This window comes from Arachis duranensis, chromosome 4, assembly GCF_000817695.3.
Source record: "Arachis duranensis cultivar V14167 chromosome 4, aradu.V14167.gnm2.J7QH, whole genome shotgun sequence".
Lineage (NCBI taxonomy): Eukaryota > Viridiplantae > Streptophyta > Magnoliopsida > Fabales > Fabaceae > Arachis > Arachis duranensis.
Genome location: NC_029775.3, coordinates 20244273 through 20260494, shown reverse-complemented (window position 1 = coordinate 20260494; position 16222 = coordinate 20244273). Strand labels below are relative to the sequence as shown.

At 34.3% G+C, this 16222-nt stretch overlaps 2 protein-coding genes across 3 annotated transcripts; both read right to left on the bottom strand.

Annotated features, from left to right (window-relative positions):
• Positions 1 to 821: 821 nt before the first annotated feature.
• LOC107483703 (protein PLASTID TRANSCRIPTIONALLY ACTIVE 14) lies at positions 822 to 6405 on the bottom strand. Of its 2 annotated transcripts, none has more exons than XM_016104311.3 (13): positions 6294 to 6405; positions 6063 to 6218; positions 4968 to 5105; positions 4679 to 4804; positions 4384 to 4512; positions 3882 to 3971; positions 3634 to 3784; positions 3198 to 3307; positions 2665 to 2736; positions 2305 to 2410; positions 2007 to 2207; positions 1375 to 1417; positions 822 to 1261 (listed from the first exon to the last, which is right to left on the bottom strand). In XM_016104311.3, the coding sequence occupies exons 1-13, from the start codon at positions 6345 to 6347 to the stop codon at positions 1183 to 1185; spliced, it is 1455 nt and encodes a 484-aa protein (XP_015959797.1). In that variant the 5' UTR covers positions 6348 to 6405; the 3' UTR covers positions 822 to 1182. The 2 variants fall into 2 exon arrangements, with proteins under 2 accessions (XP_015959797.1, XP_015959798.1); XM_016104312.3 differs by having other exon boundaries at positions 2007 to 2204.
• A 6026-nt stretch (positions 6406 to 12431) lies between these two features.
• Positions 12432 to 15682, bottom strand: LOC107483680 (transcription factor bHLH91-like). Its single transcript, XM_016104284.3, has 5 exons — positions 15594 to 15682; positions 14175 to 15152; positions 13255 to 13560; positions 13053 to 13136; positions 12432 to 12696 (listed from the first exon to the last, which is right to left on the bottom strand). Exons 2-5 carry the CDS (start codon positions 15138 to 15140, stop codon positions 12589 to 12591), a joined length of 1464 nt encoding a protein of 487 aa, XP_015959770.1. The 5' UTR covers positions 15141 to 15152; positions 15594 to 15682; the 3' UTR covers positions 12432 to 12588.
• Positions 15683 to 16222: the final 540 nt, after the last annotated feature.

The following is a 16222-nucleotide window of genomic DNA, read 5'->3' as shown; positions in this document are numbered from 1 at the left end:
GAGACAAACTTTTGTCTATAAATATGAGTACTACGATTAAAGATTAATACTTTCAAATTTTGTTTGAAAAAACTTATTTATTTTTTAATATAATATTTCAAGTACATTTCTATATAAAAATACACAAATTTAATATCTCATTCTGTCATTCATATTCATACTCATAAAGATAGAAAAAAGGAAAAAAAAAAGCATCCATAATTTAAATAAAAAAATACTCTATTTCCATTTTAAATAATTGTAAAATGAGTTACATCTTTATGCATTACTCCTCAATTACACTTTTGTTATAAGAATGAGTACATGAAAAATTAAGGAGTAAAGATTAATATTTTTAAATTTTGTGCCGAAAAACTAAATATTTTTTAAAATAATATTTCAAAGTACTACACAAGTCAAATATCTCCCCCAGACAGAAAGACTGAGAAATAAAAATAGGTCTTTAAGATGAATTCTTAAAAGATGGATCTTAGTGATGACGGTAAGAAAAAGTGCCCTTCATTCTTCATACACATTCATGCTAGACTTGTAGTTGGCGGAAGGTTTATTTTTATCATATAAGAACATATTTTTCTATACATATATATTTTTCTTATGCATATCTTGTTATATATCTTGAAGAGAAGGTAGAAAGATTGGGAATTAACGATACTCTTGAATATATAAATGGTGTTTGATTAACATTTTTCGACTTTTAATTTACTTAAATAAAGTTCTCTGTGCTTTTAAGAATATATGATTTTGGCAGAGCAGAGCTGCTATAGTGCTCTATGTTCCTTCTGTGGTTGTTGTCTTATTATCTGGGTTTCCTTCCCTCGTAGTTGAGACAATAATACACACTTTTCTTCCTATATTTCTCTCTGGTCTCTTACATAATGCAAAACTGTTTACAATTACAGGCCCAAACAAATTATAAATAGTATAAAATTAAATCTAAAAATTATACAAGAAACAATTTCTTAATCTTCTTTTCTGATGTCCTTAAAGCTTGATCAAGAAACAGAAAATGGTTTTTGTGTCGGTGGGTGAGTGGGGGCGCAAATGACTAGAAATCTAGAATAGATACAACTGAACTGACCCTGCAATCAAGGGTAACAACAACATTTTATGATGATGCAGGCTTACACAACTCTGCTACAAAATTTTTATGGCTAGTGCTAGTATACAGTTAGTATATTGGGATCAGAAAAGTATCTTATCTTGATAGATCTCCAATGCTTGGATAACCTTCTCAATGAACAATTTCCGGTGCAATCTATACCTGCATGCGTAGGATTCGCAATGAACTATTAATAGAAGCTTAATGGTTTAAGATTTTCCAAAATAAAATTTAAAAAGCTTATGAAACTGCTAGCTCGTGGAAATTAGGCATACTTAATTGCAGCTTCGAGCGTCCTCGGAGCGTTCGGCAAGGAATCTGTGGTGATCACAGGAAAGTGAAGCATTAGCTTTTATAATCAAAGCAAATTCCAATGAAAGACAAACATTGTTCAAGTTAGACCACAATTTCAAAAGGTTGACTCCATCCTAGATGATAGGACCAAAATATTATCCTAGACCTTTTACACCATGTGCAAATTGGCTCCTAGAGCTATCCCAAAAATGTATATTGACCTAATTGGTAATTTTTCCATCAATTATTAACAAAAATAACAAAATTCTAGAGTATCAAAGTTGTATATCTGGAAAAGTTCAGGAGGACAAAGTTAACGAGGGTATAAACACACTTATTTTTGGCCAAAATGCAGGTTTACAAAAGTTAAAGGGGTCGATTTGTCATTTTTTTTTACAATTAGGGGCTAAAATGCTGCGAAAGTAACTTGAATCTTGCTGGTAGCGTATAGAAGACCAACTGATCTAGCTATCTATTATTTCTTTTTGGTCAACCAGAATGTCCCAAAAAAAATATTTTCAAGCCAACATAATTGTAAACTATTATGTAGCCGACTCCACCTAGTGGTAAATTATTTTTGTTTCTAATGTCAGGATATGAACATCTAACTTACCAAGCAATTTCTCGTCTTGCTTAGAGGTTGTAGCGTATTGAGCAAGCATCTGTCGACATTCTTGTTGCAACTCCTTTACTGCCATTCTTTCTGCACTAGGGATTGGAGGCACATCCTTGTCCGACCAAGTTGGCAATGTTCGTGCTGCAGCTACAACAGCTCCATCAACAAAAGTATCGCCATCGATTGCTAGACATTCTGCTATTAATTTCAAGTGGCGTCTTCATTAGCACCAGTGTGACTAGAGGAAAGCTAAAAAAAAAGCACAATATAGAAAGGAAATTCATATTGCTCATACTGTTATGGTAATATTCTTCGGGAAGGCCAGATATATTGAAGACGGACAAAAAGGAATCCAGATGAATCTTTGCATTGCCTGAGAATTTGATCACATCCCAAGGATTCTGCAAATGTAAGTTACTATAAGGACTACACTTGCACAATTCAATGGATCTAAATGCCAAACACAAGTTTTAAGTTTATAAGAATTTTTCTTACAAGTTTTCAGATCACAGATTTTTACTTCAGTTAGTTAATACCATTAGGGATGCAATATAGGCCTTCTGTGTGTAATTTTTCACCCTTTTTATTACATGGAATTTTTACTAACAAATGTAGAACATTAATTTGGTCAAATATTTCAAGGAAAAAAAATTACCACGGGTGATGAAAATCCATATCTTTGCATTAGGATCTCATTCTTCTGTCCGCTCATGTAATTAATTGTCATCTGTAATAATTTTTTTTGGTTTCAACGCCACAATCAGGATCTCCAATGTAAAGATGAAATAAGACAAACAATAAAATAGGAAGGCAAGGAAACTTTCAGATTCCCAACTTTCAAGCATGTAAACCAATCTAATAAAAAAATTAACCAAATAGTGCAAACATATGAACAATAAGACTCCAGCTCGAGCAATCTAATTGCGCTTAGACCATAAAATTGGAAGAGTGCAACACATATCACTCTTGTCTATGCTTTTATATACTTCACAGAAAATGGAGTATAGATTCATTTGGCATGCATGCAATCTATCAAGCTATATTTCTCCAAGACTTATGCACACGTTTTACCCTTTTGCTATCTTGCGAAAGCAAGGCCACGATTAAAAAATCAGCACTATGATATGTTCAATATAATAAGCAAGGAGTCAATAAAAGCACAGTTTATAGAAGTGTCACATAGTTTACCTCATCTCCCCTTTTAATTTGCTCGCCAGCATTTATAAGAACTTCAAGCATCCTGTCCTTAAAACGCCAATGCAGAAAGCAATTCGGCTCAAAGGAATGGTTCAGCATATCTGAAAAGACAAAGATTTAAAAGTTAGAAAATCTATACACCTAAAGTTTAAAAAACAAGCTCGGTGCTGTTGTTTTCCCGCTATATTCCCCCACTCCAACTCAAACTTTACCATTTATGTTCAGAGTTTGGCGCTTCTTCCTGCAGTGCAGAAAATATACATTGCATGCATAATCAGGTTTTAAAAATTGTTCAATAGGTTTAATATTAACTTGGAAAATAGATTTCTGAAAAAATTATGAAAACATGGAAGATTTGCTTGATTATATTAAGAGTGCAAAATAGGCAACATATTTACTCAGACTAACTAAAGAGATATGCTCATACCAGCATAAGGAATAAGCATATTTGCATCTTGAGTTAATGCACCAATTCTCGTCTGCATGTTAATACATCGTGACTGTGCAATACCCACTGCCCACAAGAACCTTCGAGGATCACGAGCAAGACGCTTTATTTTAAGGGGTGCAGAATTGTGCTGAACAATGTTGACACCAAATATGTTCAGAACACAGTAACAACTTTCATGTGTAATGGAAAACTAACAAAATCAAGAAACACAACTTGATATTTACCCAGTTCATTTCCCAGAATTCTTGGGCTCGATATTGCTGGTTTCTCATAGTAGAAGCAAGATCGGGATCTTGAAGCTCTGAAAGTTCATCCTGTGGGAGAGAAATAAAGTTGTTTGTAAAAAACTATGGTAAGTTTTAGGCATAGCTATTAGTGATCATACACAAGGTTATAGTAGTTTATTATACAGAAAATTCTTAAAACAATGACCAATTCATTAGAGCTTATATGTATTTTGTGGCTCAACCAAAAATTAAACAAGTCATCCCTGAGGGACAACCAAATTTTTGTATGGGCCAAATAAAGATCTTAAGGGAAGAAAATGCAAGTTAAGATATTGTTAAAAGAGAAAAAATGAAACACCCCAACAAGGGAAAATTGGAATATCTATTACATCAATGATATCGATTTGAGGACAAGAGTCTATAACTCAGCATGTCATAGCCTCAACCATCTCATACAAGTTTAGTGATTCAAAATCTGTTTTGTTTACACTTTACACACCTCTGAAGCTAGAAGTAAGCTGGTACACTCATCTGCACTTGGTAAGAAGTCACCATACAACTGCCAAAAGTTGTCTTCGCAATCAAATGCATATAGGAGGAGGCAAGCTAACCTTAAGTCCCAATCTGTCTGCCACAAAGATTTTATGCAATTACAATAAGCATGATAACCAGAAAACAATTCCTTTTAAGTTTCTAAGGTGGCATAAATGTTGTAACAACAACGGGTGACAAATTTGTAAAATATATACACTTATAACTTATTATGAAATAATGAATTTAGAGAAAATAATTACCTCTGGATCTGTAGAGTTGATAATATCAAATATTGGATGACCTATAGGAATTATATCTGGGAAAAACATCCATGGGAGTTTCTTGCTTATGGTTAACATCAATTCAAGAGGAATTTCCATTATAACCTGCTCAAATAAACCATTATAGAAAACTAACATGGAAACTGGCTAAGAATGTAATCTTAAAGTTTATATACGTAAAATATTTTCACATGTGCTACACTGAGAGCGGTCACAACTCACAAGGGCTTTTACATCAACTGCATCCATGCACAAAAAAGCTACTCACCCTTGCTCGCCGGAGAGGTTCCACATCTTTGGAAGCATACACACCAAATCCATCCGGCCCTTCCTTAAACTCAACTCCGTAAGCTCTCATGCTTCGGACATAACCGATCTTGTAGAAATCAGGATCTGCAGGCTCCAACTACAAGAACAAACCAATACATTAATTAATTAACTTACAACAGAATATCCCATCAAACCTGAAGACCCTTTTAAGAATTCATCCAAAGGCATATTCTTCAATAAAGAAGGTTCTCAAAATCAAAACCAAGGTCTACTCTATTTGTTTGCTGTTTAAAATCATAAAATATCTACACTATTTGTTATACTTCTATGAATATCAAAGCAGATCAAAGCATGGAAACTGTAAACCCTCCATTCGAAGTCTCACATTTATAAGCTAATTTAGGCTTGGTTTGGCAAAGTTTTTATCTTTTGAAAGTACTTTATCAAATCTAGCATTTGAAAGATGGCTTTCTAAAAGTTGTAGCATTTGTGTTTAGTAAATCAAACTAAAAATGGCTTTCAATAAGTAGTAACAATTATATTTGATAACATAACTTTTAAAATTTAAAAAGAACACAATAGACATAAATATTAAAGTAAATTTAGATAGTTATTAATATATGAGAGTATATTAGGCTTTTTAATTTTGATAAGCCAACTTTACCAAACTACTCCTTAGATACTTTCAAAAGCACTCCTAACTTTTAACGGCTGCAGGCAGAAGTACATAATCTTTTTTATTTATCAGACAAAAAATGAGGTGCTTGTAGTTTTCAAAAGTACAAACTCCTCTTCAAGAGGCTTTACCAAACCAAGCCTTAGCATGCTGCTAGCTTAACAACGAACATCAGGCATCGTTCCACTAAAAGGAACCAATCATATTGGACCGTGCCAAAAGTGAGCTACCAACTACCTAACACAATCCTCCTTTTTTGTTATAATCAAAACTTGGACCAAGTAAAGGATTGCAATAATCAGCACATCATAGACCCAGATTGTGCTTCTAACTGTTGGATCAATAACTTACCACACTAAGCAATTAAGGATGTTAAAGCTATCAAATCCTAAGGATTATCCAAGTAAAATGAAATACCTCAGAGGCTGAGTCATGCTGTTTTGGAGTCTGAAACAATGGAAATGTGGGTGCATCAACCGAAGCTCTAATGGGCCGAGCTTTGTTTTCAGAATGAGAGGCGCCAAATGAAGAACAAGGGGGTCGCCACAAGAATCCATGGCTAGGTCCTTTTAACTGTTAAGCATGGAAAAACCAAGTTCAGAAAGGAGAACACAACATACAGAGTCACAAAAAGAGAAAGAAAAGAACCTGGGTGTTGGAGAAAAAGAACTGCGTTGGCTGGTGAAGAAGGGGAGAAGCCATGTGATTGGAGGGAAGAGAAGAGAACAGAGTAGAAAACAACGTTATCCGTAGCTCTAGTTTGAATAGTGAAATGAGGAACAAACACAATAAAAATCATAAATTTTAAAGAAAATTTTCAATACACTTAAACAAAAATTAAATTGTGATATAAATTAATATTTTAGTTATTATTTTTATATGAATATATTTTACGTAAATAAAAATATAATAGTATTTGAAATTTGAAAATCAATATTGTAATTACAAGATAATTTTTTTTAGTGGTAAAGATTAAGATATTAGTATAATATAATAAGATGTTTAGAAAGTTTTAAAAGTAATTTTTTTGAGTTTTTGACTAATGAAAAGTAGTAGTATTAATGTTCGGTGCAATTTTCAAAATCAAATTGTAACTTTCTAAAAAGTTATTTAGGAACTTATAGAGAAGTTAAGAAAAAATAACTTTTCTCATAATACTACTATTTTTTATCATATTTTTATAAAATAAACACTTTTAAAATTAAAAATTCAAATGCAAAATAATTTATTTATAAACTACTTTTAATATAGTTATTTATTATTTAAATTATTTTTTTAAATAGCTTAATTAAACTGTTTTTGTAAATTAGAGCTAAATTTATACTACTTAATACTTATAGAATTTTGATTTTCCACTGGTTAATTATTAATTTACTTTTAATAGTTATATAAGTATAGGATAGTCATGATGGTGAATAGGGGTTTTTTATTTAAATAAATAAAATAAATCTAATAATTACTAAAATAAATATTTTAAAAAATAATTATCGATTTAAATACATCAGCCTAAGGCATGTTAGATGTATCGTTGTTATCTCGTTTACGCTGTAAACGAGATAAAGTCGTACCGCGTCTATGAATATAATTGTTTACAGTATTTCTCTAGGTCCTAATTTGACTTAGTCAAACTCTTTCTCTCCTCTTTCAACCCTTTCCTACTATATTTGAGTCTGATACAGTGATGGCACGCCAGGCGGAGAACGACGGAGACATCAACAGACTGAACGAAATGTTGCATTACGCTGGGGCGGCCGACTTTGAGGTTAATTGCATACTGTTTGGTTAATCTAAGTATGTGGACATTGTTAGGGTAGACCTGTAGTGACAAACATTGAGTAAAATGCCTTAAGGATTGGTTTGTAGGATAAATTTAGAACAGTATTTGCTTGTGTAAGATTGTTATGATTTAATTAGGATTTGCTATGTGTAGACTAGAAACATGGAATTATATTCTTAAGTAGAAGTACTTCTATGTTCTTAAGTATGCTATAGAAATTTTTTATTACCTCTGTATAAGTAAAAATACTTTTCTTATTCCACAGAGGCCTTGCCTTCTATTACCCCGACGAGTCAGCCATACCTTTCCTCCACCGGACGCCATTGTCCTGTATCTACCTGAGGCCGGATTCGGCGACACGGTGCCCCTCAAGGACTTCACTTTTGACAATTTCCTGATTTCAGCACTCGTGGAGCGATGGCGGTCGGAGACGCACACGTTTCATCTCCTGTGGGGTGATGTCACTATCACCCTGCAGCGTTAATGAGGTATCTCTTGCTCTCGGCTAACTTGAACCGAATCATGAAATTCGTAGCCATGTGTTTAATGTAGTAAGCATGGAAGGCTCTTAGGGGATGTCATCCACTATCATCGGAGATAACCAGCAGGCCGTCTTGTGGGGGTGACGTGGTGTCTCAGATTAGTTAGGAAGAACGACCATGACTCGGTGCTCTCGGACTCCACAATGGCAAAAGCAATAAGCAGGATGTTGCTATTTCCATCTTGCACCACCGCAATAAGCAACACTCCACCGTACCTACCATACAGATGCGCACCGTCTACAGAGACAAAGGACTTGCAATACTTGAAGGCCTCCACACATGAAGGAAAATCCCAAAATACCTTATCAAACATACTGCAGTCGCGTAACAGGAGGTGTCCATCGTAGAACGGTTTGACGCGTAGGTCACAAATGGTACCAGGAAAAGAGCTCTGCAGTACCTAACTGCCTGAAGTAGCTTTGGAACCTTATTGTACGACTCTTCCCAATCCCCGTATATCTGTGCAATTGCCTTCTGCTTGGCAATCCACACCTTTCTGTCGGATGGTTTGAAGTGATAGCTTGCTTGGACCGCACCTTGCAAAACCGAAATGCTTACAGAGGGGTTGGACTAAATCAACGGCAAGATGACCCTGCAGATCAGACTGCTGTCTAACTGACGATGGTCTTGAGACATGGTGGATGCTAGACTGTGCACTCCACCAACCCTCCAAACCTCTCTGAACACAACAACACAGTATTGCTTTAACCATGTCGTACACCTACTTAATATATCAACAGAAATATTGAACAACACAAGTAAATTTAAAGCTTACTAGTATCCGAGGTTCTGTCGAAGAGCCACACGGAGGCTCCATTGACACCCATTCTCAGCTTGACGGCACTGCACATGGTGCTTTAACCGGTCTGATTCGATTACTCGATACTCGGCACTCCTCCGAATACTGTAGTTCTTCATACCCCCTCTCGGCTTCTAAACTTGTAGCCGATCCGAAACTCTACACCGCCCTCTAGGTTGTAATCTCTTCATCCGTGTCAGGAAATGGAGTCCTCTCATGCATGGCATCCAGATCCAGACTGTGATAGTGAGATGGCACTGTCAATAGTGCTGGAATTGGGTGAGGTGGAGGTAGAACATGGCACGCTACAATCTGAGTAGTTGTCTCCAAAACACAATCATCCTCATCCCCACTATCGGACAAGTCACTATCTGTACTGTCCGCCATGTAATCCTCGTCCGGCTCCTCCTCGCCCTCCTCTGCCTCATCCACTGGAATGACGACATGAATGGGCGGTGGTGCGAGGGGTCGGTCGTCCTGTACATACGTTGAGTGTACGGAATTCCCACCACCACTGTGTCCCACATCTGCGGAAAGCTCCATTACTTGCTCCACCATGATCCTCCCATGGATGTCGAACATCAGTCGCATATGCTCGTCCCCTAGAAGTCAGAATAGTCGTAACCGGAAGACTCTGTTACCCATTGGTGCCAGCAACCTATACGCCACCCTTCTAATTTTTCTCGTTTGTGTACTACCGAACTTGCTCAATATCAAACTCTTCAAATCCGACAACGTCTCCACACGCTGGGTGCGAAACAATATCAGATCCTCACACTCAAATGTGATCCCGTTGTCGCCATTTCTCATACGACAATTGAGATAAACAAACACAACTATGTATGGACTATTACTGGCCATTAATGCCTTGTCTTTGTGAGAAATATGAGACACAAAAAGGATGGAAAAAGTTTGTGAAGAATACCAAAGGTTACACATCTTTTTATAGCTACTGGGATTGTCTTCTATATATCTCATTTACAGTGTAAACGAGATAGACACGTCAATATGACTAGAGAATCCAAAGCGGTAAATTTTTTTAAAATTATTTATTTTAGTAATTATTACTTTTATTTTATTTATTTAAATAAAAAATCCTGGTAAATAGGTTGTTCCTTAGTAAAAGGTCTTTGATTTTAAATTTCTCATCAAAAGAACAATAGTTTTTTGTTTTTAACTAAGATGAATACTTAAATATAATTAGATAAAAAAATATTTTACTTATATATTTTTTTGAGAAACTCTTGAGTGCCAATAATTTTTAGTATTTTTTTTATCATTTGACTAGTACAAATATTAAATTATATTTGATGGTAATCAGTGGCTAAGAGAAGGGATGTTGAATCTTAGTCCCTCTTTTCTGAGTATTAATTGCTGCTTTTTCAAAGAAATTTTAAGAGATATTTCTACTTTTGTCTAATAACAAGTCAAGAGACATTTTCTTTTTATTTTGTAACTGGTTAGGAGATATTTTTTATTTTTATTTTTATCTCCTTCGCAACAGAAACAGAATAGGAGTAGAAGAGAAAGAGAGAATCACACCCAGAAGTATCCTGGTTCAGCTGCTAAGTGCAATGCAGCCTACATCCAGTCTCCATTACAATTGTGACATAATTTTACTATAATCATCAGATTACATACACCAATTTTTCCCTAAGAACTACCCATTCCTATCTGGGACAAATCCAGATTCTATCCCCAAATCTGAACTTGACTTGGACACCTACCAAACTTTCAACTGCAAAGTGCTAACCCAACTTGCAAGGAAATCCTCACAGGATCATGAAATACAACAAACAGATGTACAAAGAAACTCTTAGACATCTATGACTTTTTCTTTAATTTTGCTCTGTCTGTCTTTTTCCTCTCACTGGTTTTTTCTTACAAACTTCACTCTGTTTGCCTTTTACCATGAGACTCAGATAGACAAAACTAAAGAAAAGAATACAAAATAAAACCCATTGAAGGAGAAGAACTCTATTAGCTTAAGGTAGTTATGAGAACTCTGTGCTTACTCTCCTTGTCTCAACCCTTGACCGTTTACCCTTATTATAGAAGGGAAGCTTCCAAGATTGAAATCGGTTCAACCAAGCTACCAACATCTTCTCCAACAAACAATCGGTTCGGACAGAGAGAACAGAGAGGAAAAAATGAAACAAAACCAACATGCAAGTACCTCTCTCAACCCTTCTCATCAAGTTCTTTCACTCTGAGCCTTTGATCTTGACTTTGACTTCAAGAAAGAACACTGACCCTTGATGAACCTCTGATCCTTGACAGCTCCTTCTTTTTCATATTTGCTTATTCCTCTTCGTAGCTCCAGTAGCTACCTTTTCTCTTAGATGAACAAAAATGGAAATGAGCTTTAGCCACAAAGGTCTTTCTCTCTGACCAAGACGGATCCTTTCTACTATTGGCATGAAGATCTTGAAGCTTCTTCTTGAAATCCTGCCTTCAATAGCAAAGATCTTAGCCACACCATGCTTCGGATCTTCCTTTTGTAAAGGCCATCATCAAGCTAGTCTTTTTCTTCTTTATAGCTTCATTGTTTTCTCTGTACTTCTCTTTTCTTTGATAACTTGTTCACTCTTCTTTCCTGAGTGAAGTGACAAGCCGAAATAATAAAGAGAGAGAAGAGAGAAAAGAAACAGAGCATTTAATGTAAAATTAAATGAAATTGAAATGTAGACTTCGATTACCTACGTGAGTATTTAATTAAATTAAAATTTGTGTTTCAGTAACCAATGCATGCATTCAATTTAATTAAATTTTGAATTTCACTGTCTCATGAAAGAGAGTAACCGAAGAGTGCATCAACAAATTGGACCCATTTTGTTTTATTATCACCGTATGGCTTTCTTGGACCACTTTCTTCATCATTTTGATTTACTAAAATGGGCTTGAAATTTGGGCTTATCTCCAATTTAAGCCTCAGCAACTTGAGTGATGTAATTTTGCATAAAACCAATTGTTTCATTTATCAAGTTGGACTTATATTTCTTTTCTGGCCCAAAATTAATTCTGCACACTAACAAACATATTGCCTATACAATTGGAAGCAAATATTGAAATAACAATTTTTTAATTAATATTTATAATGTTTGATCATCACAATGATTCAAATTTTTTAAACTCATCAATATTCAATAAATAAATTTTACTAATTTATATGTACAAATTTTAAAAAATATAAGTACAAACTGTATTGATATTTATATATATAAATTCTAGTAAATATAAGTACAAATTATATGTTTTTTATGTGTAAAATTTTTATACATATAGGTACAAATTATTACTGATTAAAACTAATAGTATTTGTTAGTTATATATATAACATTACTCAATTTTTTTTTGGCTTTCGTTATATTAATGTTGGATTTGGAAAATTTCTATGATATTCACGGAAGCAGTTCTCCCAATTCTTTTTCTTTTGTCGCTTTTGTACTTGTATCTATATAAGACTCGAACTTGATCCTAATTATAGAATTACTTCCTAGTAAAAATTATTTGAACACCAGTAATAATAGCTGCAATATAAAAAGTAAAAAAAATGCAGTATGTCTGATTCTGTGCAGACAAGCTAATCAAATGCATTCATGTTCTTGTTCAATCATAGCCACCTACTTCAATATAGTTCATAATTAAAGAAGTTCGATTGTGAACCATAAGTCATAAACTGTTTAACTAGTAAATTTCACTAAGTTCTTAGTTCTTTGTATCTAGCATCCATATAAACTTTATTAGCTATCTATTATTTTTTCCATAAATGTCATTATCTATATTAATAAAAACCCCTAATCTTTTATTCAATCAGCCACAACTCTAATAGCTGCTATTGTGTGGAACAGCTGCTGCTGCATACTGAGTGTCCATAACCTCAATCACCCTGTTGGCAATGGCACTTGCATAGACTGAAGAACCTTCAATTATCTGTCTTAGTGAAAACAATTCAACACTTGAATATACAAACCAGTGGTGATAATTGATAATTGTATTCATGCAGGAAAGTTTTGTAATTTAAGAGAGTAAACTACTATTTCTATGCATAAAATATTTAATATTGATAAAACTAACTTTGTATTCATGAATGATAAGTAAACTAATATTTCTAGCTATGATAGTTCAGAATGTTAACAAATCTACTCATGAATGAAATTAATGTTTTGTTACTTTCGTCACACAACATCATCTTTCCTGGATACAAAGCTAGTTTCGTTCATTCATGGGTAGAAACAGCAAGTTACTCAAATTCAGAGTTAATTTTTGTTGTCATATGAAACACCAACCTTGCTATTGAACAAGAAACTGCAATATTCTCCAACATGGCCACCAGCAACATGGTGAAGATCCAACTGAAGTTCATCCAGGACCTGTTATGTATAGGATGGAATAGTTATAGGAATTGAAAGTTCTAGAATATGTGAGGTGTCAAAAGTTAGTATATTAGTGTAGTTCTTTGATTTAGCTTAATTTTTTCCATAATAGAACCTTGGGGACAAAAAGCATGCAATTGATCTTCTTCCTCTGAACCATCTTGATTATAACTTCATCATCGATTATTCGGACATCAACCTCGCTGTCTTTCGATTTCCTCTGAAGCCATGAGGTTCTTATGGACCCATCACCATAAGGTTTTATGTTACAGCTCTCTGAAGCATCATTTTCATCTTTGTGTCTCTTGAACCTCTCCCTCCCAATCCTTTTCTTCTCCACCAGTGACTTGAGCTCATTGACTGTTCTAATCAGTTCTCTTATGTAATCAATTGCATCTCCCACCACAGATGCTCTATCTACCTATCAATGTTATTTTCATAACACAACAGATAGGAATCCAAAAGTGTAATCAAAAGTTAAACCAAACACAACTTGATTTAGCCACAAAAGATATATAGCATTTAATTTCAATGCAATGACTCCATGATACTGCTGGAAAATTTTTGTATTTTGTATATTTGGTTCTATTTGTTAGACATCTAGTTTCTATGCAATGACACTATAAACCAACAGAATTTTTTAAGAAAAATGCCAAATTATAATGAGTATCATGATAACTACATACCATGATTTCGTTTGACCTTTATATTCTGAAAATGTAGGCCTATGTTCACACATTCAAATTTTAGTTTGAGTGGTATTAAACAGTTTCTATATTGTATTAGATTGGGTCCTAATTAAGGCAAAATGAAAAATCACTCTGTATCCATTACATTTCATTCAATATAAATCAGAGAATTTCAATTGGTTATAGATTGAACATTGCCTATAGCTAGAAGTAAGTGGCAATCACTATCATTTCTTCTTTTTTCTTTCTCTCAAACTTTATTGGCTTAAGTATATAGAAATTAATCTCAGATATATATGATTAACAAAATCACTAGATGCTGCATTAGTATTAGTAACATAGGTACCTTAGTGGGGCTTGGGATCAAACTTCTCAAGATTTGGTATTTGTCATTCAATTGCTCTCTTCTTTGTTTATCAATTGGCATGGTACCCTGTCCTCTCCTCCCTCTGCCACCAACAGAACAAGCTCTGGCTCTGTTGAACTCCATCACTCCAATGTCAACCTGGCTTCCATCTCCATCTTGATAACAAGCTCCATTTCCCTCCATTTCATCCCCTCCACCAAAGAGGAATCCGCTCCTCGAATCAGTCAGCCTAGTGTAGCCATGCGGGAGAGACGGAAACAACTCTCCAACTCCAAAGGCTGGATTCAAATGAAGTGAAGTGTCATAGTCTGATCCCACAGGAAGGTCACCAAGGAACCCCATGGAATGTTGAAAGTTTGGTGTATTATTCTGAATTGGGTTTGTGATGCAAGGGATTTGATTCGGATTCAAATGAAGCTGAAGAAGATCTGATGAATGGTAACTTTGACTACAATTTTGTGCCTCACATAGCTGAAATTGTTGGTGATCATGTGCTTGCTGATTTTCATTGTGGTTAGAAAATCCAAGATCAAGCAATTCATGAATGGTAGAGTCCCAATTGGATTTCTCATAGTGAAATGCATCATCATGATCAATCACAATCTCTTGCACCAAGGGGGTAGTAGTACCCTTGTTGCTGTAGGAATTGCCGATGTTCAAACTCAGATTCTGTGTGTTTTCTATGTCCATAGATATCGAAGATGTTCCATTCTCAAAGGTTGAGACACCTTCTGTTGTTTGTGGTGGTGGATTGTGGTTTTGGTGATAGAACTCATCCAAAGAGAGATTGAGATTCTCTTCATTGCTGTTTTCGGTGTTTCCTTCATCTGCAGCTGCAACCATGTTTGTTGGTGATGGTGATGGGTCTGAACCTTCCGCCATTGTCTTGGTATCAAGGAAACTATTCTCCTCATGCTTTTTTTGCATGGCTCCAGAAGAACTCATAATATTTGTCTTCTGCATAATATGACACAAGTTAACTAAAACTCAAATGAAAAAACACATACCATGTGAGTGAACAACAAAATATTCTCAGAGGAAAATAATCAAACACATAATGAGCATATAGTAAATATTCACTGAATCATGTGTATAAGATTTATGCCTTGTTTATCTGAAGGTGGTTATGCAGTTCTAGCACAAACTTGTAGAATGTTTTGTCCTTCAATTAAGAACAAACAAAGCCAAGAAACTAGTAAGGTGTTATGTTTTGCTTCTTGTTTTTTTACCTCCTTCAGTGATCTTCTTAAACTAAAATAGCAAAATATATCTAATAAAATGTTATTTAATCTTGTGGTGATTCATTTACTACCAATTCAGTTAGATTATTCCCTTTGACCATAGAATTATTAACATGTTAACTATATTGGACAAAAAAATACATGACCAGAATCATACTTCAGAAAGAAGTTACTTGTGGTCCCCACTGGAGTTCATTTCCTGTTTCGTTTCCAAACCCATTTTCTGAAGGGAAATGTATCTCTCTTCTTTCATTTTTTTTTTTTTTGGGGAAAACTCTCTTCTTTCAGTTTGAGGTGTCAAGCATTATTACAGTTAGGGTTTAGTTAACATGTTTCTAATGGTACAAATTAAGATTGTTATTATTAGTAGTAGTAAAAAAGTTTAAATTTTTTATTTTAATAAATGCACAATATTTGTATTAGAAACTAAATTTTGCATATTTTTTTTATAATAACATTTTTTATTAGTAATCTTAATTTATGTTTTTAGGGTACAAATTAACTTAATTCTCATGGTTATTATAGTTACTAACTTTAAAATACTCATTGAAAGCAATAAGGACTTACGTTATTGATTTACAATATTTGAGTTATTAAAAACTATAATACTTTATAGTCTATAGAGCTTAAAAACTATAAGGTATTAAGCATTATTATAGTTATTTGGCAAAAATCCAGAGTGCAATGAAATTGATTTAGGAGAAACAACAACTAGAACATAAATTATAGGAACTCTTTCTTTGAAATTTTTTTTAGAGTAAATTGGCTCTTTGAAAATTCTGATTT